Consider the following 22,999-nt stretch of genomic DNA (forward strand, 5'->3'; position numbering starts at 1 on the left):
TAAAATCTGGATATGCTTTCCGGTAAAAGTGAGTTTTTAAAAGAGATTTGAAGGAAGAAGCCGACCCTGCCAGCCTCCAGAGCCTTGGGGCTCTGACAGCAAATGCTCGGTCACCTTTTGTTCTTATCAAGCTTAATTGAAATGAACATTTGAAAATTGTTTTTCATGTGGTGCTGTTGCATTTTTACCTTTCACAAATAGCCAGCGCTCCAAGTACCACAATTTAGAGAGGTATGCACTTGTTTTTGTGCCAAAATGCCTGTAAGGTCTCAACGAGTCTGTATAGTGAAGCTTTTCACCTGGACCCACATGAAAATAACACATTCAAAAGACACTGGCTCCTGGTAGTTATATAGTATTATTAGATAGTGATAGACACTTCCAAAGTTCTTTACTAAATTCTCAGAGTAGAAATATGTAGTTACACCAGATTAAAGATGTATGTTTTCATTTAAATGTTGAATACAGGCCCTGATTCCCACAGTTTAGACATAAAGAAATCACCTCACGTGGTTGTCTGCAAGATTTTGGGATGTTGTGTTATCTGCCAAAAAATGTTCTGATGTTGATAACATGTAGCAGCCATTAGAGAATAACAAACAGTTCTTGTCATTCCTCACTGAAGATTTGTGATGTACAAGAATGAGCCTCGGCTTTATCTCTTGGGATACAATGCTACTAAACAGCTCCGAGACCTTGACTGTCTACAAAACAAGACTGCAGCTGTGAGAAAAGTGATGGGAGTACAGCGGCTCTTTGAAAGGAATCAGATTTCGGGTTTCTGAGAGCAGGACTTTATTCACTGTTTTTCCCCTTCTAACATGAATGAAAGCAGATAACATTGTTCACATTCGTTAGGATCAAATGCTCTGAATGATTTTGTATTGTTTGAGTCACAGTCTGACCAAGAACAAGTCAGCAATGAACTGGAACAAACTAACAAGAATGCCTGCCATGAACTAAATCTAAAAAATTTAAATCTTTTCTCACAACAAAGAGCAGTTCAAAGGAATCATTTCATAAAAGGCTGACTCATTACTGTGAGAGCTTGATTGAATATTTTGCTTCTCAAGAGTTAGATGAGAAGATTGATACAACTGTCATATCTGTGCCACAAATACACTGAACTGTTTTTGCCCCCATTCATCATGAGCTGAACTCAATGATCTAAGACTTTCTCCATGTACACAAAAGGCCTATTTCTCTCAAATATTGTTCACAAATCTGTTAGTGAGCACTTCTCCTTTGCCGAGATAATTCCATTCAAATCCATTGTGAGGCCGGTTGGATGTACTGCCAAATCCTCTGAAACGCCTTTAGAGACGGCTTTGGTAGAGAAATGAACATTCAATTCACGGGCAAAAGCTCTGGTTGACATTCCTGCAGTCAGCATCCCTATTGCACGCTCCCTCAAAACTTGCAACATCTGTGACATTGTGCTGTGTGATGGAACTGCACATTTTCGAGTGGCCTTTTATTGTGGACAGCCTAAGACACACCTGTGCAATACCCATGCTGTCTGATCAGCATCTTGATATGCCACACCTGTGAGGTGGATGGATTATCTCGGCAAAGGAGAAGTGCTCACTAACACAGATTTTGACAGATTTGTGAACAATACAAAAGTGTTGCGTTTATAATTTTGTTCAGTATACACGTGCAGGCATGAGTGTGGTATCGATCTTGTCATCTGAGTTAACTCTCAAAAGCGAATAAGTGTATTTCCCAAAATGTCAAATTATTCCTTTAATCCACCTTTACAACCTTGAAGGATTAAAACAACACCTCTCACTTTACAGCTTGAGGAATCATGTGTTTTAGACAGCGAAGGATTTACCTCCAGTAATCAGAGTCAGACAGGGGGGTTCAGTGTGTATCCAAACCAACAAAACTGCCTTCTGAAGGTGAATAAAGCACCTACATGTGCAGCAGACATCTCAAATATAATCTACAGTCTAAATCATCAAGGACACGTGATATTCCTACTTTGGCAGGCTCATCCCCAGTTAGTGAGAAGGGAATGTGGGAGGATATAACTCCCACCCTCATGAGTTTGACCCATTCAAAACAAGCGATAGTGAAGGGGTCTGACCACACAGGCACACAGACAGTGCAGTATGTTGGTTTTGAATGTCTTCTACTATGGAGCGTTGATGCTGTGCTGGACCAGGCTTTGTGTGGCCCTGCAGGTCTCACATGGACGGCCACTTATCCCGGCCCACGGCCCCACAATAACAGGTCAGATTTAGCTCAATTTAAACCAGCTACAACAGTTGTGCATTAATCTTCATGCAATGCCTCTACATTTGATGTTGCTGTCAATTACTGTGTTTTGAGCTAAAATTGGATTGTTTGCATGTAGTTCCCCCTCCTAGCTTTCCTGTTTTTTTTCTGTGTGTAATGTAATTTGTTCTTTTTCCAATTCAATCAAAGGAGTCCACCACACAGAGACCACAGATGGTTTGGAAATAAAAAATGCAGAGCCATCAACAGAGACCTCATCAGCCTCCACCGTTTCTCAACACATCCCTCACCATGCACTGTGCTTTGTGCATGACATATTCGCAGCATTGCGTGATGTGGGGAACGACGGTGAACTCACAAACTTCAGTTTGGCCCTGTTTGGAATCTGCACAGTATCTGAAAATTCATCAGGCTCGGCCTTATTAGATCTTGCTAAGGAAACAAACAGAAACCAGATAAATGGATTGGAGGTTTTGCAACCAGCTGGAGGTAACAGTGCTCTCAGATTGCAATAGTTTTTGTTTTAATGTTTTTTTCCCCCCATCTTATGGCATGTTGTGTATGTTATATCAGTGCTCCTGGCAGAGGAAGACAAGAGAGGAGCGCTTAAGTTCACCTTTGACCTCCCACAGTCACCTTTGCTCAAGCTGAACCCTGTGCTGCTCTTGGCGTTTGAAAGTCCCCTCACAGGAAGAAACCTGGACGTCACTTTCACTAGTCAGTCACTGCATCCTAACACACAGGTATAAAAAGGCCTGGTGTGAATAATGCATGAATGAAAACCTGTCCCGAGTTTCCACTGGAAATCTGCTGAATGTGATTATTGTCATAGATATATTTATTGTGCTTTCTAGTCTGTGTGCATTTCAGGAGAAACACAGTACATAATGCTGACAGGAAAAGCATCAGATGTTCACCAGAAATGGAGGATTTCTGTTGAGACAAAATCCCCTGAGATGAGTAAGATACAATACGCATAAGACATGATTTCTTGTTTCATGTGCACTCTCCTCACAGTTCCTCTCTTTGCAGAACAAAGCCTGAAAGACATCCTTATTGGTGGAAAATCAGGAAGTAACTTCACCATGAGTCCACTTCTGCTTTTCTCTGGGGAAACAGGAACTGATACAAGGTTTTCTTAGCTTTCACGTTCCCTGCTTATTTTACCAACTATAGTTAGTCGTGCTCTAACATTTTTGACTCTCTTTCCCAGATATACACATGTTTCAGGTTCCTCCCCAGCCTCGTCACAGACCTCCTCCTTCCTCTGTGAGCTGAAGCGGTTCTTGGGTGATGTCCAGCCTCAGGACCAGCCCGAGTCCTCTCCTGTCAGGCTGGACTCCTTACAGTCCCTGCCTCCACTGACACTAGGCTTATCCTCCAGCGAGGCCCTGCTGGCAGGACTAATGAACTCCTCGGCCCCCACCTTCTTCTCCTTCTCCAACTGGTGCTCCATGTTTCAGGTGCATGGAGAGTTGGCCCTGTCTCCTGCACTGTTGGAGGAGCTCAGGCAGATGTTGGAGCAGACTGTGATGCAGATAATGGAGGTAATAAGGGAGGAGGAGGTCGGTCATAGAGCCACGGAGAGGCTGGGGAGGCTCAAAGAACTTAGTGCTTTGCCAGCGAAGGAACCAGCAGCAGGTGATGTGTACAAGAAGCAGTTCTTCCCAGACACACCCCTACAACCCTCTCATACCATACAACTCCAGTACCCCCTTAAGTCATGTTCCATATATATGTATATATATATATCTGGCACACACACACACACACACACACACACTTTTTCATGCAATTGGTCTGTCAGTGCTTTGGCCGGTTTAAGTTTGCATTGAAAGTACTAAGTTGCCACTTTGAGCAACAGAAGACGAACCATTTGTCCATTGTTTGTTCTAACCATTTAACCACGTTAGCTACTTATTTCAACTGTTTAAGTTACCATTAGCAACTTTTAGCTAACTATTTCAATTGTTTACCCATTACTTTTAGCCATGTATTTTGACTGTTTATCCATTAGCTACATTTAGCTAACTATTTCCGTTATTTATCCATTGCTTTTAGCTATTTCAAGTTACATTAAGCTATTTTAACTGTTTATCCACTTCCTTATGTAATTTCAATCATGTATTACTTTTAACATAAGCTACCTATTTCAACTGTTTAAGATACCATTAACAACTTTTAGCTAACTATTTCAATTGTTTATCTGTTGCTTTTAGGTATTTCAAGTTACATTTAGCTAACTATTTCAAATAATTATGCATTATTTTAAGTAATATTAATAATATTATAAAATCTAAATAGTCTTCTTGTACTCTTAATCATAACACTGTATACCACTTTAGATTTCTTTGGTATCAGGTATCCCTTATTACCACTTTTTAACTGATGCTTCTGTTCCCTCTTCTGCATTGAACAGGAGACAGCCAGTACCGTGCATTTCTTCTGCTGAAGGCCCTGAAGACAGTGGCCCGAACGTATGAGGTGCAGAGAGGACTGCGGGCTACCAGAGCTGGCCCCAACAACCCAGTGAGGGGCAACATATGTGGCCTGAGGAGCCTCACTGTGTCCCTTGAAAGACGTCTCATGGGTCCAAACTCTGCCAACATCAATAATTGCCATGGCTCTTGTGCTTTCCCCCTGGTCAATGCCAACAACCATGCCGTCCTGCTCAACTCCCACATCGAGAGTGAGAATGTGGACGAGCGGGCGCCGTGTTGTGTGCCTGTGGCATATGAAGCCCTGGAGGTGGTGGACTGGCATGAACATGGGACTAGCCTCTCCATTAAACCAGATATGGTAGCGAAGGAGTGTGGATGCCGCTAAAGCTGTTTTCTTCTTGGAGTGTACTTGTGACACAAAAGATATTTTACATCTTTGGTTTAACAGTCACTGACCATAGTTAGAAACATATCACTTAAATGTTACGATACTGTCATTTATTTATTCACACAGTATTAATACACTGGGAGTAAATGCACATTATTTCACAGAAGTGTCTTTATGCTACATACTTTCACATATATAGACAATATTTGCAGTAGATGCACACAGCACAGTGTTTCTCACACTTACAAATAATCAAATGTATTGAAACCAAAAACGATTGTGTTCGAGGGTGGGTCTTTGTCTTCATGTAAGCCAAATATAGTATTATCATCATCAAACATCTTATCATTCATAAGACCACTTTTTGTGGTTTTAATTAAAATTCCAATAATCACTGAAAATACTGTTGTAAAACTATCAAGTTGTTGATGATGATTATATTACAATGTGGTGGTGACATTTCTAAATTAGTGATACTAAAAGGGAGATTTTATGGAGTGATTTAAAATATGTATCATAAAGTTGAATGTCCTGCCAAACTAATTAAATTGTGTTCTTTTCAATACAAACAAAAATTGATTAATGTAATGTTCTGTATCTTTATATTATTAAATGCAAAGTATATTGAAGACTGTGTGTCTGTGATGGTTGATGACATCCATTTGTTGACTCTTCACTTTTCTTTAAACAGCCGCACACAAATCATTGTTTAGGTTTGGGTTTCAGGATTGCTTTGTTGCCAATAGGCTTTTTTCTTCTTCGTATCGCTCCAACTTCTTCAGATCGCCACCACCACATGAAACTGTCCCATATGGAAATCTGGAGGCAGACAGCAGGGAACAAACAACACAGTCTGGTTCAAAAACCACTTATTACACAACCACATAAATACAGAAAAGATGAAAATATCTTTATAAATTATACGGTCACTTCAAGGATTAGATTGTACATTTTGTGATTTTTCAGTATTGCTTAGTTGTACGTAAAGGAAATCCTTTAAAAAATTATTTTATAGTTTAATTTATGAATTTGTTCACTTTGGACGAACAACAGAGAGACAGATGGTGGTGATGACGTCATCTAGAGACAGATGCTGTCAGGATCCCAGAAAGCACCTTGGTGGATTTAAGACTCTATAAACCTTCAAAGAAAATTGATTGATAATTATTATCACCTTTGACCTTGTAAAATATGACATATTGTAGTAATATGGTGCAATGAAGTCATACTTGTAATGCATTGTTATCTTTTCACACATTACAGTGTATTTAGGATGCTAAATCGGTAATCAGGCACTGCTAGAAATTTTGGGGCCCCTGAAAACAGCTCATCAATAGCTCTGAATGAGACAACAAATATCTGTGACCCCTGGCATCTTTCAGCGTCCCTGTCTGACTCTTGCCCCCAATGATGTAAATGCTCTGTATAGCGCCTTTCTAATTTCTTTCTAGCGCTTTTACACTACATCTGCATCCACACACACATTCATACACTGAACCTAAGTGCTCAAACAGAAACTAACATTCGGACACATTCATACAGTGGCGGAACAGCCGCCAGGGGCAATTCGGGGTTTAGTCTCTTGCTCAATGACACTTCAACATGCAGCCTGGAGGAGCCGGGGATTGAACCGCCATTAACCTTCCAATTAATGGGCAACCGCGCTCTACCTCCTGAGCCACAGCCGCCCCATGTTGAGCATCCAGCTTCCATGTCCCTCCCCAAGTCCATAGGATCAAGTACAAGCTCTGCACACATGTAGGGAAATATATCTTTACCAACGCTGAATGTGCATTGGTAATGCATTGCACTAATTAGCCTAGCGCTAATCTTGCATAACCATATCTAAAATCTGTCACGCTCATGAAGGTAAGTGAATTAAAATGTGCAGTACCCTGGTTGACTTAACCTAGTGAAATGACAAAAGAAATGAGGGTGAGTGTGGCGTTAGTGCTCATCCTTGTATAGAGCGGGTAGTAAGTGTGCATTTGTAAATTCTCAGTCAAAAATATGTATACTTATCTCTTAATTTCCATATTTTGACAAGACTTTCTCCAAATCTCCTTGAGCTTGATGAGAAAAAGATTCTACAACACGATATTAGCCTAAGAGTGACTAGGGCAGCAGCAGGACTGCAAATGAGTCCATTCACATCCTGCAAATGTGCTCAAATAAAACAATCTCACCATTCGGAAAACAGTATCTTCTCACTGCTCACAGAGACGTAAACAATGGCCTCTGTTGATTTGTATGACTGAATAAGTATGAAAAACAGAGACACACGATACCTGAAATATTGAACCATCCTGCAGACTTCCGTAGAAAGACCTCAAACCTGACTCCTCAACAAAAGAATCCATTGCTTCTAGAAAACAAAACAATTTTAAAGACACTGAAGGCCCGTTGGCTTAAACAGAGGAGAAAGAGTTAAGCATTACACATGAAAGTGAAAATAATAAAATATTACACTAAAGTAGAAAGTACTGTTAGAAACAGGCATAATACTGAAATAATGGAGAAACAAACCCAATCAAATTTACTGTTTTAGACATACAGCTTATTTGTCATTCTTACTCAAGGAATTTACTTTCAAGCGTGTTTCCTTTCTGTATGTAAGGTGACATGATTACAGTACTCACCATGCAGTTCAGTGACCCCTGAGCTCACAAGCAGAACAACCAGGGCCAGCACTAAGCATCGGTTCATAGTGAACCCCTTCCATGGATTTGGAACATCACTTAAACTTTCGATGGACAGAATCCGGTCATAAGACACTATGTAGAGACACAAACGAGTAAGATGCATGTACTAGTTGCCATAGAACTCACTCGGCTGGCAGACATATTTCTTACTTATGATGTTTTCAGATGTTCCAACTCTGGTTCCTGAAGTCCTGCAGGTTGAGGTTTTAAGTTAAAAGTTGGAGCCAAAATTAAGCTGTCAGTTAAGATGAAATTTTTTTTTCGTGCATAAAAACAACAGAAAATTGTTGTTGTTTTTTTTGCAAAGTATATGTGCCTGTGCTGCTATGTGCCATGTCTTTCAGGCTAGACTGTATGTCATAGACCAACATAACACAGCTTAAAATAGGCACCTGCAGCTAGCTGAAAAAGACAAATATGATTTAAAGAAGCTGAGTTAAGTTGTATATGAACATCTGCACAGAAAAAAAAAAACTTACCTGATTAGACCCTTGAGTTATGTCTCACCACAGACGTGAAGAGTAATGTGGTTGTGTTGATTTCTGTTCTGCGGGCACCAGAGACAGTGTTATACACACCCTACACCATGCTACTTTGCTCCCTTGATTGACAGGCACAGATGGAAGTTGCTGAAAAAAGGAAAATGACTCACAGTGTGTACTAATACTTTTGATACTTACAAGCAGTGAAGCTATTGGTGGACGAGGTCTGATGTGCCATCAAATTGGTGCTCTACCATCAGTGTAACAATGTGTGAATGAGGTGAATGTGACATGTAGTGTAAAGCACTTTGAGTAGTCGGAAGACAAGAAAGGCGCTATACAAGTGCAGTCCCTTTATAAGTGCTTCCAGTATTGGCCTATATATGTTGGGATACAAATAATGAAACTAATTTACTATTAAGAGGAATAAAACAGAGCTACTCTTTTACACCTTTTACCAGTGTGTTTACTCATGTACTGTACTGTACAAATCTGAGATACTTGAACTGTACATGAGTATTTTCATTGTTTTGCTAGTTTATACTTACTTACTATACTACCCCATTACTTACAATTATTTTATATTTTATTATTTATCATTTTATTTGAGAGCAGCTAGAGTTACAGGTTTGCAAATTAAGGATGTAAAATAAATGTTATTTATATAGCACCTCCCGTACTTGAATGCAAAGTGCTTAACAGCAAAAAGAGTGTAAGTACTCAGTTTAGCATAAAAATACAACAAATAAATGAGTATGTAAATAACTAAAAGGTTCATTAAAGGAATAACAATAAATAGAAATCAAATATAAAGGATTAAAAATATATATAGAAATCATGAGCAACAATATCATTAGGACAGTAGGAGACGAGAGAAAAGACACAATAAAAAATGGTTACTATGCATGCCAGCATAAAAGAGCCTTAAGATAAAGCAAGCTAAAAGAGGGTTAAGGAAATGCTAAGATAAAGAAGTATGTTTTAAGATTTTTTTGAAAAGTATTTGCAGATTGAGAATACCGGTAACAAGAATAAGAATACATAAAATATATATATTTTATATATATATTTTTTTTTACGTAGATTACGTTTTTATGGGGTGAATAAGAAAATTATGATGCTGTTCTACAAGGCTGTTTTAGAAAGTATTGTTAAGTATGGTGTTACAGTATGGTTTGGGAACCTATCTATACAGCTAAAATCCAAATTGTCACATCGGTGTTGACAGCACTTAAAACAGTTGGAAATGAGGAATCTTTGAATCTCCAACAGTTATTTGAGAACAGCACTTTAAATCAGGTGCAGAAAATTGTGGGGGACCAAACTCACTTTCTGCACTCTCAGTATGAATTGCTCCCCTCCGGCAGAAGATATAGAGTTCCACTGTGCAAACTAAACCGGTATAAAAATTCTTTTGTTCCTGTGTCTACACGTATGTTGAATAATAGTCTATCTTATTAATTTTAAATTTGTAAATTAATTGTCTTTCCTCTTTTTATACTTGTATATTGTATATTTTTATGTACATGCAGCATCCATGCAGTCCAAAACAAATTTCCTTTCGAGGACAATAAAGTATACTACTACTACTACTACTACTACTAATACAACGCATTGTTAAATAGAAGATCTACCCAACAGTATGTAGTTGAAATTAGCTTCCCCTCCACCAGCTACAAAAGTAAAATGGCTACAAAAAGGCCCAACAACGCATATTCCTCCTGAGAAGGTTGAAAGGTTTTAATGTCAGACAGGCCATTTTATTGAATCAGTTTTCACATTCAACATTGCATCATGGTACAACTTCCTCACAGAGAAAAGCAACAAAGAAAACTCACAAGAACCATCAAACATGCAACACAAATCACTGGCAGAACTCAAATCCTTCACACCCCCTTCATCACTCCTTTCAGCTACTCCCATCAGCACTGCCACTTCAGAGCACCTCTGGGCAAAAAGACAATTTTTAAAAACTCTTTTATTCCCACTTATTCCCAAGGACAAACAGACTGACACTATGTTTAATGCGGCTGCACACATGCTCTAATTTATTCATGGAATTGGTTGTGTTGAAATTTAATTTTAATGTGAGTCTTTCATTGGTGATTGTTTTTATGCTTTATGTAAGCCCCAAACCTAAAATAATTTTCATAATCATAATGTGATAGACAATAACGTTTTTTGAATTGAATTGAACTGAAATTACCTACGTTTACATTCTCAACACAGGACATTTACTTGTTGTAGCCCTACATCAAGGTATAATAGCCCAGGCTCATCATTAAATGAAATTAAATAATAATAGAGATAGATAATAAAGATGATAATAGAGCTCATTAACTGCGTCATATTTTCACAGTAGCACGTCATGATGGACAGGACACTCCCCTGACAAATACTGCAGCCTGCCAGCTCTCAGCCCAACATTAGGCGAAGGGGAGCGGACAGAGCGAGGAGCTGGTGCGGACGCTGGCCGGATGGTTAAATCTAACCTACAGACGATTTTGAATAGCCATTGTTTTGTTAGAGAAAAAGAGAGAAACTTATCCGAGATGCCTGTTATTGAGCAATCCAGTAATAAACCTGAAAGTGAAAGGTATGTTGTTGTGTAGTCGTTGTAAATGGTTATAACGTTAAGCTAATTTAGCGAGCTAAGGCAAGTTTAAAAACCGCGGCCTACCCAAGAGATCGGTATATTTCCAGGAGTGGCTAGCACCGTGCCCCATGTTCCTCGTTTAACGTTACATAACAGCATTATTTCAGTTGACGTTTCCGAAATACATCAATCAATAGCATCAGTCGCATTTGGTTTGAAACCATTTCGTTTAACGTATTTAAGTTACTGAATCACCTTAAATTACAGACTTGTATCCCGATTGTGTGACATTTACTTTACAGTGGTATTCAGCAAATGGACAAAATCACTGTGGACGTTCTGTTGGTATCCACGCTCTAGCTAAGCTAACGCACAAGCTAATATGAGAAACGCCACAGAAATGCGTTAGCTAAATGCTAAGGCGCTAGCTAGCTAAAGTTAGCACTGTTAACAGGGCCACTGACTGTCCCTTATCTAGCGTCTTATATTTTATTCAAAATATCTTGTGTGAATATCAATATTTCCCGATTATTTGGAGTGTGGTGGCTTATTTTTCTCATGAATGTCTATAGGGAATAGCTAGCTAACGGCTAACGTTATTGCTAACATTTCGTTAACGTAATATCATGGATGTTTTCACTTTTTGTTTCGCAGTTGCAGTGAAAACAATCTGTGTCAACAAGAAGGCGATATTTTGATTATATTTCACATAAAATCTTTACCTCTGTCTTGTTAGAAGACATGGGACAATACAGCTATTTAAACAACGTTATGTAAAGCTAGCTTATTGCTAACCGTCGCAGTGATCGCTGAATTGGTCGTCTGTAGCTCCACTGCTTGTTTTTTTCCACTTGGTTCTCGGGCTGATGTGCCAGCTAGCGTTGACATCCTGTAACTTGTCGAAAAGGATCCGATGAAGCAATTAGGTTTTACAATGGGGCAATAGGTCGAGCTATTTAATCAACACCTAAAGTAACATTTGCTGTGCGATTCGATCTGATTTTGTATTATATTAATTGTGCCAGTCAGTAACGTTAGACTCCAGCTTGTTTACTGGTTCCCATTAAATTGAATGTGGTGATTGATTGGAAATAAGAACACAGTGGGGGTTGATGCCTGGAAATATCGGATTTAATGTTAATCAAAAACTTTGACAGATTAGCCCAGGAGTGTGTTTGTATTTTATTTACCCAAGTCTTGTGCTGATACGTTTCTGGTCGAGGCTTGTTTGCCTGTAGCTCAACAGTGTTGTGAAGGACTCGTAGGAAATTTCCACTGCACTGCGAGAGGGGGGGGGGACTCAACAATGTGTCATGTGGAGTCTTGTCATGACACATTGTTACGTTATACGGATGCTAGTCCTTTATCGATAGATATATCGTTATGTTCAGACTTTCCTGTTGACCCTGGTGATACTGTTGTGCAACACCTAGTAGAGATGGTTGAAGATTGTGTAAAATATGTTGAGTTACATTGCATTTGTTTTCTCTCTTTAAAACGTGTTTTTTTTTTTAGACACTAGTAGGTGTCCATTTTTTTTTTTTTTTTAACAGATTCCCTCACAGCTAAAACCCTTTGGTCTACTTTAAGGTAGCAGCTGGATGTCCACCTGAAGCACCAATACTTTGCCCTTATAATATTAAATTATAATGTCCCCCTAGAGATGAGGGGTTCATTACATAATAGTCATACATGGCAAAGGTGCTCTTATGCAATGAAGAGCTCAAGAGACTCTTTACTCATGTGACCAGAGTTAGCTGCCTTTGCCAAGACAAACCTGATGCCTGAATGTGTATTGCTGTGGGCTTGGAGGTTTCAAGGACTACTGTTAACTGGCTGTTTTACATAATCTGATAATTAGATTAAGAAATAACCTGAGCAAGTTTGCAGTCTCAATGCCTTGCAGTAGTGCATTACATATTGACTCGGCTGGCCCGAGCTATGGCAGTAACGATGGCTCTCATTTTGTTTTCACACATCTGCTCCACATATAGCACAGCAGTGGCATTTGCGTAAGAGAGCGTCTGCGTCGTTGTGGCTGCACTGCTGCTGTTAATGGCTTGTGTTCCTGACGGGCGCTCTGAGAATGGGCTCACCCTCGGCACTGTAAATGTGTACAGCGCCGCACACAGAGCCCTGCGCAAGCAAGCCAAGCTAATTCTATAGAGCGCTTTGGCTGGCCTCTGAATTAAAATGGCTGATCTCACTCGCTAAACAGGTGTTTGTCCTCGTCTGTTGTGAACTGGAGCAGTGCGGTTAGTGCAGGACTAAAGTAGGCTAATGGTTAGACAAACAGAGCCTGTTCTTCTGGCAGCCTTCCTCTAAGAATCATGTGACAGGCTTAACGTTATCCCACAGAAACCAAGGCACACGGATCTGTTAGTTTTAGGAAGACAAATGTCATTCTATTACATGAACAATAAATGTTTCCTCAGGAGACGGTGATGAGTATTGTGAAATGTCTTTGTGAGTCGAAAACAAAAGTTGTCCCAAGTAACTGTATTAAATAATTGACCATAAAGTTGACATGTTAATCGCATTTCATTTTTCATCAGTGATGTGGTAGTGTTACAAACTGCTTCCTGCCTGTTCAGCCAACAGGTCACACAAATGTCTGATGAGGACAGTTACTGATTGAACTGTGCCGCCCAGTTTTGTATTTTGTTAGGACTCGCAGCAACTGTTTCACTCAACGGTGTTGTGTGTGCTAAGCCTGCTGCTTATTTTTGGAGTCTGGTTTGTGTTTGGTAGAAGAACCCCCAGTGAATACACTGCTTATGGCTCCATCTGTGTGTGTGTTTGTTTCGCCGTCCAGTATCTCCAGTCCCAGGAGGTGCTCCCGCTGTTGCAGTAACCCGTGTCCGGGGCCTCTGTGGTGCTCCTGATGCCCCTCTCCCACCCCTGAAGATCCCAGGTGGGCGAGGGAATGACCAGCGGGATCGCAATCTTTCAGCTAAGCTATTCTATTCTGTAAGTTAAACCACCTTTTCATTTTTTTCCCTACAGCAATTTGACCTCTTGCCTTAGTAGGAGTGTGTTTTTAGATCAGGGGCTCACGTGCCATCTGGCACAGCTGCTGTTAACTTCATAATTTCCTTTTCAATAATAAGTTAATTTGAGTAGTCACGGATGTTGTTTTTTTTTAAACCTGCATTTTGTAATTTTGACTTTATTCTTAATGTCAAGTGAACTGAATGCATTTCTTTTGTGTCAAACTTTTCATCTGTCCTCTAGGATACCCAGTTGCTTGTTCTTGAGGAGCCTCCACCTGCCAACGGCAGAGTGCGTTTCTTGCTCTTTGAGCCCCGTCGTTCTGAGGGCAAGCACTGTGTCTGGAGGGCGGCGCTGAAAGGAGGGAACCTTTATGTTGAAATCCCTCCTGGAGCTTTGCCCGAGGGCAGCAAAGACAGGTCAGTATTTTGTCTTCGGTTGAAACATAGCAAGTTGGGTTGTTTTTATTAATGAAATTAAACAAAAGTTGAGTTTAATCAATTCAATTATTTTGTCAAATGGCAGTAAAGTAAAAACAGACTTGTATGATGTATGTATGATTCATAGAAATGTGCTTAGATCATCATGAAAGATTGTTTTCTTCTGAAATTCATTAACATCCCCCCTATAATACAGTAACACCTTTTTGTTTGCGTTGTTTCTTTACAGCTTGGCCCTTCTGTTGGAATTTGCAGAAGAGCAGCTGCAGGTTGATCACGCGTTCATCTGTTTTCACAAGAGTCGTGACGATAGAGGTGAGACTTTTTGGTCTGGGCTTCATAAACTCTTAATGCTTGATATAGAAACACTGGTGTACAACATTCATTTTTTAGATTTTCACATAAAGGATAGTAGGATGAATAGTACCACTTGATTTGTAAATCCAGTTTGTATCATTCAGTTACAAACTGATGAAGGAGGTCCCCATGAAGTAACATTACAAACACAAGAAACGGAGTTGGTTCATGGCAAAGAAATAATCAAACTGCGAGGTCAAATATAACTGAAGCTCTAAACAATTAGAATAGATTTTAGACAGTTTCACAGTTATATATTTTCCCCTAGCATGGCAAAGTCAGAGTTAACTATAAGACTAATTACTGACAATTTTACTTTAATAAATGTAGTCAATGAGTTGAAAAGAAATTTACATCAGGTTAAATGTGGCCAATGAAATTCAGCTTTATCGTGACAGAGAAGATGCTGACTTTGTACCTGCAAATGTACAGTCAGGAGACACCTGCATATGTGGATTGTCCATTTTTATTTTTTATTAGCTGCTTTAACACCAACGGTAGCTGCTCTCCCTGGGCTCCACAGAAACACTTACAATATTTCAATAAGTTAATAAATTATCAGTGTTTCAGATGGTTCTTATTGTGACTGTGATTTGTTTTGGGCTAGTGTAAAAAGACCGGTTTGATATTAAGCCATATACTGGACCAGTAATACAAGTTTCTACCACTAGGTGTGGCTTGTTAAGCTCTTATGATCCCATGAGAGTGTAGCGGAACCATGATCAGGACAACTGAGTGACACGTGTTTTTATTTCTCCCAACAACCATTTAACTTTAACATTTTTTCTTCTAAAGCCAAGGTCTCTAATAGACGTTCCGGGTCCAGACACAGGCACCATCCAATCTGACCCAGACTTACTAGTTTAGCGGCCCAGGAAACTCGGAAACCAATTGCATGCATTGTAAATCATGTTATGTGTCGCTACTTAGCCACTCAAATCTGTGCATTGTGACTCGAGGCAGAGAGTGAGGTATACACACACGGGAGAGTCAAGTAACAAGTGAGTTTGAAAAAGTAATTTTGACAACATAATGTCATGTTGTCATATTGCTTATTACTAATGCAATGCAAAGATGGATTCAGCGCCGTCGGCACAGATTGCTGATGTAGGATCCTTTTTTTTAATTTGTCAGGACGTCTCATAATGACAAATGCCGGTTTAGTAAGTTTGCATAAACTCAAACCGGTTTAAGCTCTTACAGTGGACCGACAAAACCGGGAACCGACCCAACTGGAAACTGACCCCACCTTAACTTTGACTCTCAACCTAAAATTTTTTTTTGGGTTACATTATTTGTCAACGTGCTTAAATCTGTACTATATATGTACACTAACTCTAAGCCCTTTCTCAGCAGTTTTGCGTGTGCTTTATTTTGGATAGTAGTGTCATGGTGAGGAATCAAGTCTTAGAGATTTACATCTATTCACATCTTATCTCTCCTCAGCATCCCTGCTGCGGACATTCAGTTTCCTGGGCTTTGAGATTGTGAGACCGGGTCATCCCCTTGTTCCCACCCGCCCTGACGCTTTCTTCATGGCTTACAGCATCGAGCGAGACTCCTCTGATGATGATTAAATGACGCTGAGCAGTTACAAATGTTTGTTGTTCTTATTTTAATCCATACCCACACATCTTTATAATTTTTTGGAAATGAACATATGATCCAAGTTACGTATGGTTGAGGTGTCCTGTGAAAGGTTGCTTTTTGTTTGTTTTACCTGTACCTACTATGTGCTGTGTTTCAATATTTGCACTAGGGTAAGATGTTAATATACCAGGAATGTAAAGTAAGCGCCCACATAATACCCTGTATTACTTTCCATGATGTGATAGTGCTGACTTCCTGTTTACCTTCCCTGAACACCGTGAAGATCATCTCCACAGTGTAATATTTATGATAAATTTAAATTCATCCTACTCATGTAAGTAGATATGTTTTAATGGTAATTATCATTTGATTATCCTGTTTATATTGAGGGTTTTTTTTTTTTTACGTGTGCATGATTTTCATTTGTTGCATTGATTCACTTGATAGAAATCTGCATGTTGTAACTGTACTAAATAAAATTGCTCACCTTACAGAGTGGCGTCTGTGGTCTTGTGAAGTCACAGACAAATGCTGTTAAGATCTCTGTATGCTTTTTTTTTTCTTCAGAGAAATACCGAAGCTGATTGAGAAAATACGTTTTCATGGCCTTTTAATGACTGATTTTACAGCAGCAAATATTCACTCATTTGAACAAGTCGAGCATTTTATTAGATCGGTTTGCATTATGATGAGCAGTATAGGGAAAACATTGTTGAAGGATGGAAACTACATACACATTCTTAGTGTATTTTTGACCACAGTACATAAAGCGACTGATGGTTGACTAATTAACCATCAACTCCCGTGACTCCCAACTTTTCACTCTAAATGTCAGTCCATATTCAGAGTGAGCCATAGCTGACTGGTCACGCTCACAATTGTCTCAGGGTCTGCAAATGACAGGTAATGCAGGCACATACAGTCCTCCCAGTCCAGAACAGACTGATCCTGGACTAGCCCTCTCTCTGCCAACTTCATCACCAGCAGGGCCCGCTTGACCGTCAGCCAGTTGTGTACAGTGGCGGCCGTAGAGCCTCTGTGATTGAAGAGTGGGTCACGTGGCCCCCAGAGGAGCACTTGAAGCATGGCCACCATGTCAGGCATCTGTGGCCCACTGCTCTCACTCTGGAGCTCAGAGGCCAGATAAAGAAGCCCCCTGCGGTAAGAGGACTTGGGCAGAGTTGGAACTGAGCCCAGAGGTGTCAGGCTCTCTTGTGAGTCGAGGCAGTATTGAATTAGCGCTCCAATTTGGGATCTGATGTAGGTGAGGGGGTGAGGTACAGAGAGAGCAGATGATAGCGGGGTTAACACTACACGAGGGGAACCGTGTGACCTCCATGACATCTGGATCGTTCCTTTCTTTGTCTTTTCCCACTCCATTTCTTCTTTAAATCTAGGCCTACTGGTCTTGAAGCCCTCCTTCATTTCAGCAGCATCCTGTTCTAACACGTTTTCTCCCTCTCTCTTCTCTCCGTTGGGCCACACTAAAAAGATCTTCTGAGGTTTGAACTCAGCTGCCGTGGCACTGACGTACAGATGTTGTGAGCCCAATAATATCTGCAGCAACAGAACACATACCTGTCTGTCATAATGCAAACAATCTGTGCTCTGCAGCAAGCAGCTATCCTGAACAAAGTCCTCTAGAGTGGCATGTGGCAGGTCTCTCTCAACGCTAACTGGGTGTCCTTTCTGGAGGAAAGACTGAACTGAGGGCAGGTTAATGTTCATGCGATCTGTGGAGTTCTCAGTGCTGCCTCCACCTGCTGGTTTAGCGGCAGTGCAGTCTGACTTTAAAGGAGGAGAGGGATCTTGAGCCTGCAAGATGCCGGAATCATTCTTCACTGTGTTGCTTGGCTGGAAATGAGCAATAATATCTTGCACATTGACATGCGATGACTGGTGTTGGGTGTGAGCTGACGAAGCTTCATCAGTCTGCTTGTGCACCTGCACAGAAAGATGGAAAACAGAGACGCTCATCAAACTAAAGTCATCATCAGGAAACCCTTGCATTGCAATAGTGTCATATCCCTGTCGCTGTTGTGACACCTGATGACAGTTTTAAAGGAAGTGTTTCTGGCACCACAAGTCAGTGTCACGGTTACCACCGTTGATAAAGATCGTGCTTGTATTACTGGTTGCTGTGTGCAATGTGCAGACTACTTTGTTTTGCATGCAATTTCAAGTGCAAAGTGGCTGCAACTGAACAACAGGACATTTGGACATTTTAACATCATGCATGATCATAATAGAACATAATGTAAACTGTGGAGTGAATAAAAGAGCTGTAGCATTACCCTTAAACCAAGCACCTTCCCTAGAAGCTTGGGGCTGCGCAGGCCGTAGTAAACTGTGTCTCCAATCTGCTTAGGCTTGCTGCCCTCGCACAGCAGGAAATCCTGAGGCTGGTATGAGCTGACGTCCCTCTCTGAGGCCTCTCCCTGCAGCAGGATACCGGCCTCCACGCTCTGTGCCATACTTCTCAGGAAGAGAAGATGGCGATGCTGAATCCCCTGACAAACAACCCTCTGGTCGTCAAAGCTGCTGAAGAGGTAGGGCAGATGTTCGTCTGGGGTGTGAAAGGACAGCTGGGACAACGGCAACAAAGGGACAGGACTCCTTCTGGCTGATTTAAACTCTTCTGTCTCCTCGTGGCAACAGGTGTCTGATATGGGTGCCAGCATGTACAGGGGGTTGTCAAAGTTTTGAGGGTGTCTTTGCAGTGGAGACAGAGGAGAGAGTGGAGGCCCATCGATGCCAGGGAGGGAGAGGGTACGAGCTAACCTCTTCTTTGGAACAGGCGGCGGGGTGCCATCAGAGAAAAATCTCTCCTGGTGTCGGGAGGGATCTGAGCAACACAGTGAGAGGGATTTAGGTCAGACTTGAACAGTGAGCAAGAGCAATGAACATGTAACAGTTTGGAACCCAACATCTCTTATATTAGAAAGGGTGCCTGCATCCACAGTGTCACTGTAACCGATCTTAATATCACATGCATGTTACTGAAAGCAAAAGTTTCAGACAGTTACTTCCTCGTTTTCAGTTCTCACGGGAAAGGCGAAATGAGAAGAAACGAACCACGCGTTACAGTGTGTTATGTCTTTTTTCCATCACATTGAGCTGTATAGCTGTAGGTTTGTTTTTGTTTTTAGTGGCATTTAGTACATGCGACTACTTCCCCTCAATTGAACTCACTTCATCATTTTGCAAACCCACCGTATCGCTGGTGTATGGGGCACTGGGCTGCATGACAATCAGTGGGTTCAAGGAAGACATCGTTGAATGCGTAGTTCTGACGCTGGAGTCCGACAGGGCTGAGCATGACACAGTCAGACCCCACACTGGAGCCTCTGTAGGAGTGACTCCTGTGTAATGAAATGCACAGAATAACAAAAGAACTTTACCCTTCTACCATGAATATATTCACAGTGCATAAACAGATGGGTAAAAACAAAACTAAGGTCCAATGGAAAGTTTGTATCTGCAAAAAGTATCTATATCTATAATATTAGTTCTTATGTGTTTTCTGTGGTGCATTTTACATTTAAGGGCATGCACTGCAGGACACCGAATTAAGGATATTTACATATCCAAATAATTAGGGTCTTTTAAGAAAGTTTATAAGATGATTTTACCCAGTGAAAACCCAATAAGACAATCTGTAGAATAATTACAAACTTGTAATGAGATGTCAAATTATTTTGTCTTACCTGTGCTGTTTGACAGGCAGCGCTGGTGGCTGTTCCTCCGCTCTGCTGCCAGGATCAGATGCCATCAGGAATCTACAAAGTTACAACACTTTACCTGTTCCTCCACCGCTCTCACACTTCACTACTGTCGCTGAATGCAGCGTATGTGAAGCTTACGAAAGACTTCCCGTCTGTCAGTTACTCCCTCTGTCACTTTTTCTCTGCTGCTTTCTCTCTTGTCTGTGTAGCTGCATGCTTTCAAGTGAATTTTCTGCTCGTTATCTTTTGCACTAATTGTTTTCAACCTGAGCTTGAGGTTTGGTACCGGAAAAGTTGCGTCTGTTCTGAGGGCACGACAGTTCTCTAAGGAAACCTCAACCTGCCAGAATGGGGAAGAGCAGACTTACCAAAGCCCCTTCAATTTGCACTCTTGTTTCTTCCTTTCTCTCAGTCGATCTACATTTGCCATGTGCAGCCTCAGCGTGAGGTTCTCTCTTCTGGATGATGCAGTTTGAGTCTTTACACATGCAATGCCCTCTGCAGGACTGGTACTTATATGTTGGGGCTTTTGCTTTCACTAACTTTAAAGGAAAAGGTGAAACCTTTAAGCAGATAAAGACAGAGATGACTGTCCATATCTTACACAACAGGGAAATTCTGGACAAATATTTAGTTAGATAACTTCATGTAGTGAATGTAAATTCTATTCTGTACGTCCTATACATCATGCAATGAAGGAACTTCTTTTATTGAGCATTGCACTATGGGAAATATTAAAGGCATTTACAGTGCATGTTTTAAGTTATAGTTGATGATTTATTGTCCTCTGCAGCTCTTTTGCTGGGAGGTCAGAGGTCAGTCTTGCTCAAAGGAACTTCTGCAAGGCATGTAGGCTTTGAATCACTTTTTTGTAATAAGACTAGATTAAATCTAAGAAATGGGTTTGATAATTCAGACTAGGATTTCGATTTTATAATCCATACCTTAAATCAAATTGAAAGTTTTTTGTGAAGACGCATTCTAATGCCAGGTGTGAACTGATGTACTTGGAGCTCTGTGAGGCTTGCCGTACTTAGGTAGCAATTCTTTGGCCTAAATGTTGACATGTTTAACTGGTATAATGTTTAGCAGGTATAATGATAATTTATCATCTTTAATGTGTTAGGATGTTAACACTAATTAGCGCTAAACACAAAGTACAGCGGAGGCTGTTGGGAATTTCATTAGTTTTGCAGGGATCTGGTTGTAAAAAAGTGAAATTCTGACGTGATGTTCCATGTAAAGCCAAAAGATCACAAAAATGACTCATCTGGAGGGAGACCTGAATGTCTGTGCCAAATATTAGGACAATCCATCCAAGATGTTGTGGAGACATTTCACTCAAAACCACAAATCTCAAGAAAACTTTGATCTGCTGGTGGCACTAGAGGAAATGTCAGGGATCACCATTAGGATCCATCCTCTGGGGATCATAAATGCCTGTACAATCCATCCAATAGTTGATATTTCATGCTGCTAGCATGGCAAAAAAATGCTTCTATAAATGGTGAGTATGTGAGAAAGCCTATGAAGCATCTTCAATATAAATTACAAAGAGCATTAATATTTATAATAAACAAAGAAATCAAGTCTCACACCACAATGCTACTTATAAACCAACAGTGTGACAAAGCCACAGGACCAAACAACTATAGTGACCAATTTGGGATATCCTGTGTGACGTCAGTGATATATACAAAACTCCCACACAATGGGTCTATGATATTATATTCTAATATCTGAATGGAGTCATTATTAGTGCTGTTGTGCTGCGTGGAGTGTATGCTTCAGGTGGAGCCTGCGCTGCTGAAGTACTCCCCTTTCAGAATGACTCACATGTGCAAAGGGCTGTTCAGGTTATTCAGTATCAGTTCAGTTGTATTTATACCTTACCAGCCACAATCTCATTGAAAAACATGATGACAGTGTGTAAAGATGTTGTGACCGACAAGTGAACCCCAGTACATAACCAAATGTAAAGCAGCGTCATAAGGAGCTAAAGAGCAGCTTTGTTATAGAATAGCCGCACATGGTTTCCAATCCAAAAACATGAAGAAGATACTGCTGCTTTTGGGTTCTTTATTAATCTCACAGGAGTTAAATTCATTTCTGCTAATTGAAATATAAATATACAGTATGTGTCTGTAAAGACTTGTGTAATTACTTATTAACCATTCTATTTCATTTTCATTAGCAGGCTGTCATTTTTATTATATAACTAAGACAGTTATTCTTGACATTTCACACTTTTTGACTATCAGTATGTCAAAAAAAGTAATATATTTCAATGTGTTGCCAATTGAGAATCTTGCATTTTTATATCTTGCAACAAACAAGAATGTAACTTAGAATTACTAAATGTACTAAATGAAGAGCCGTTTAGGAGCCAAGCTCCCCTCAAAGAGCCGTAATGCCCATCACTAAACAGGAGAGAGTGACATTTTCTTTGGCTTCCAAATGCTGGCATGACCAACAAGGTTAGGGAAGCACTGGTTATGTCCGGTGTCTTTATATACAGTCCAATGATATTTCAATTAGTCAACAGATATACACTGTGTTGCCAGTTTATCAGGTAAACATACAACTAATGCAGTCTGATACAACATCCCTGGAATAAATTATGTTCAGTTTCTGTCGGACCTGACCTAGAAAGGTAGTGATTCAACTATGATCATTTAGGAGGATGTGGTTTGTGGTGCTGTTTAACTGTATTCCTATATATTGAGAGATGTTTCTGACATTTTGCTGACCTCATTTATATGACTGGGTTAGGGTCACTGAAGATAAAATAAATATAAGAAACATCTCTCAGTATAACACAATGCAGTTAAATTCAGTGACTTAAACAGACTTGCAAATTGCTGTGTGTGTGTGTGTGTGTGTGTGTGTGTGTGTGTATGTGTATGTTCTCAAGATTACAAAGCTAGGTTTATCCTCATCTGGGCACTCCTGCCTTTTTTCATTCATTTTTAAAATCACTTACGTCATGCACATACAGAACATGGCGAGTGATTATAAATTCAGATCACCTTAATCTATTCTT

The 22,999-nt window shown here is 40.3% G+C and overlaps 3 protein-coding genes and 1 long non-coding RNA gene across 10 annotated transcripts; 2 read left to right on the forward strand and 2 right to left on the reverse strand.

The window, feature by feature from the left end:
• The first annotated feature begins 2,079 nt into the window (after positions 1–2,079).
• amh (anti-Mullerian hormone) lies at positions 2,080–5,464 on the forward strand. Its single transcript, XM_038716166.1, has 7 exons — positions 2,080–2,238; positions 2,434–2,733; positions 2,818–2,987; positions 3,099–3,204; positions 3,277–3,376; positions 3,458–3,885; positions 4,664–5,464. The coding sequence occupies exons 1-7, from the start codon at positions 2,118–2,120 to the stop codon at positions 5,068–5,070; spliced, it is 1,632 nt and encodes a 543-aa protein (XP_038572094.1). The 5' UTR covers positions 2,080–2,117; the 3' UTR covers positions 5,071–5,464.
• A 41-nt stretch (positions 5,465–5,505) lies between these two features.
• On the reverse strand, positions 5,506–12,129 carry LOC119900872. Of its 6 annotated transcripts, none has more exons than XR_005444116.1 (6): positions 12,044–12,129; positions 8,255–8,322; positions 7,926–7,966; positions 7,713–7,847; positions 7,362–7,438; positions 5,506–5,892 (listed from the first exon to the last, which is right to left on the reverse strand). It is a non-coding gene; the product is annotated as an uncharacterized LOC119900872 (long non-coding RNA). The 6 variants fall into 6 exon arrangements; XR_005444114.1 differs by having other exon boundaries at positions 8,255–8,404; positions 12,044–12,126; XR_005444117.1 differs by having other exon boundaries at positions 8,255–8,317; positions 12,044–12,101.
• oaz1a (ornithine decarboxylase antizyme 1a) lies at positions 10,669–16,722 on the forward strand. The gene is given in 6 exon segments (XM_038716167.1): positions 10,669–10,853; positions 13,669–13,735; positions 13,737–13,823; positions 14,088–14,263; positions 14,514–14,599; positions 16,088–16,722. Coding segments are annotated over 6 exon segments (666 nt in total). The 5' UTR covers positions 10,669–10,734; the 3' UTR covers positions 16,219–16,722.
• Positions 16,623–20,393, reverse strand: peak3 (PEAK family member 3). 2 transcript variants are annotated; one of them, XM_038716165.1, is made up of 5 exons: positions 20,325–20,393; positions 19,939–20,010; positions 19,445–19,593; positions 18,526–19,076; positions 16,623–18,175 (listed from the first exon to the last, which is right to left on the reverse strand). In XM_038716165.1, the coding sequence occupies exons 2-5, from the start codon at positions 20,001–20,003 to the stop codon at positions 17,063–17,065; spliced, it is 1,878 nt and encodes a 625-aa protein (XP_038572093.1). In that variant the 5' UTR covers positions 20,004–20,010; positions 20,325–20,393; the 3' UTR covers positions 16,623–17,062. The 2 variants fall into 2 exon arrangements, with proteins under 2 accessions (XP_038572093.1, XP_038572092.1); XM_038716164.1 differs by lacking the exon at positions 20,325–20,393 and having other exon boundaries at positions 19,939–20,301.
• Positions 20,394–22,999: the final 2,606 nt, after the last annotated feature.

Source organism: Micropterus salmoides, unplaced genomic scaffold (genome assembly GCF_014851395.1).
Source record: "Micropterus salmoides isolate LMB-PRFRI ecotype aquatic unplaced genomic scaffold, ASM1485139v1 Ms_hic_scaffold_13, whole genome shotgun sequence".
Taxonomy (NCBI): Eukaryota; Metazoa; Chordata; class Actinopteri; order Centrarchiformes; family Centrarchidae; genus Micropterus; species Micropterus salmoides.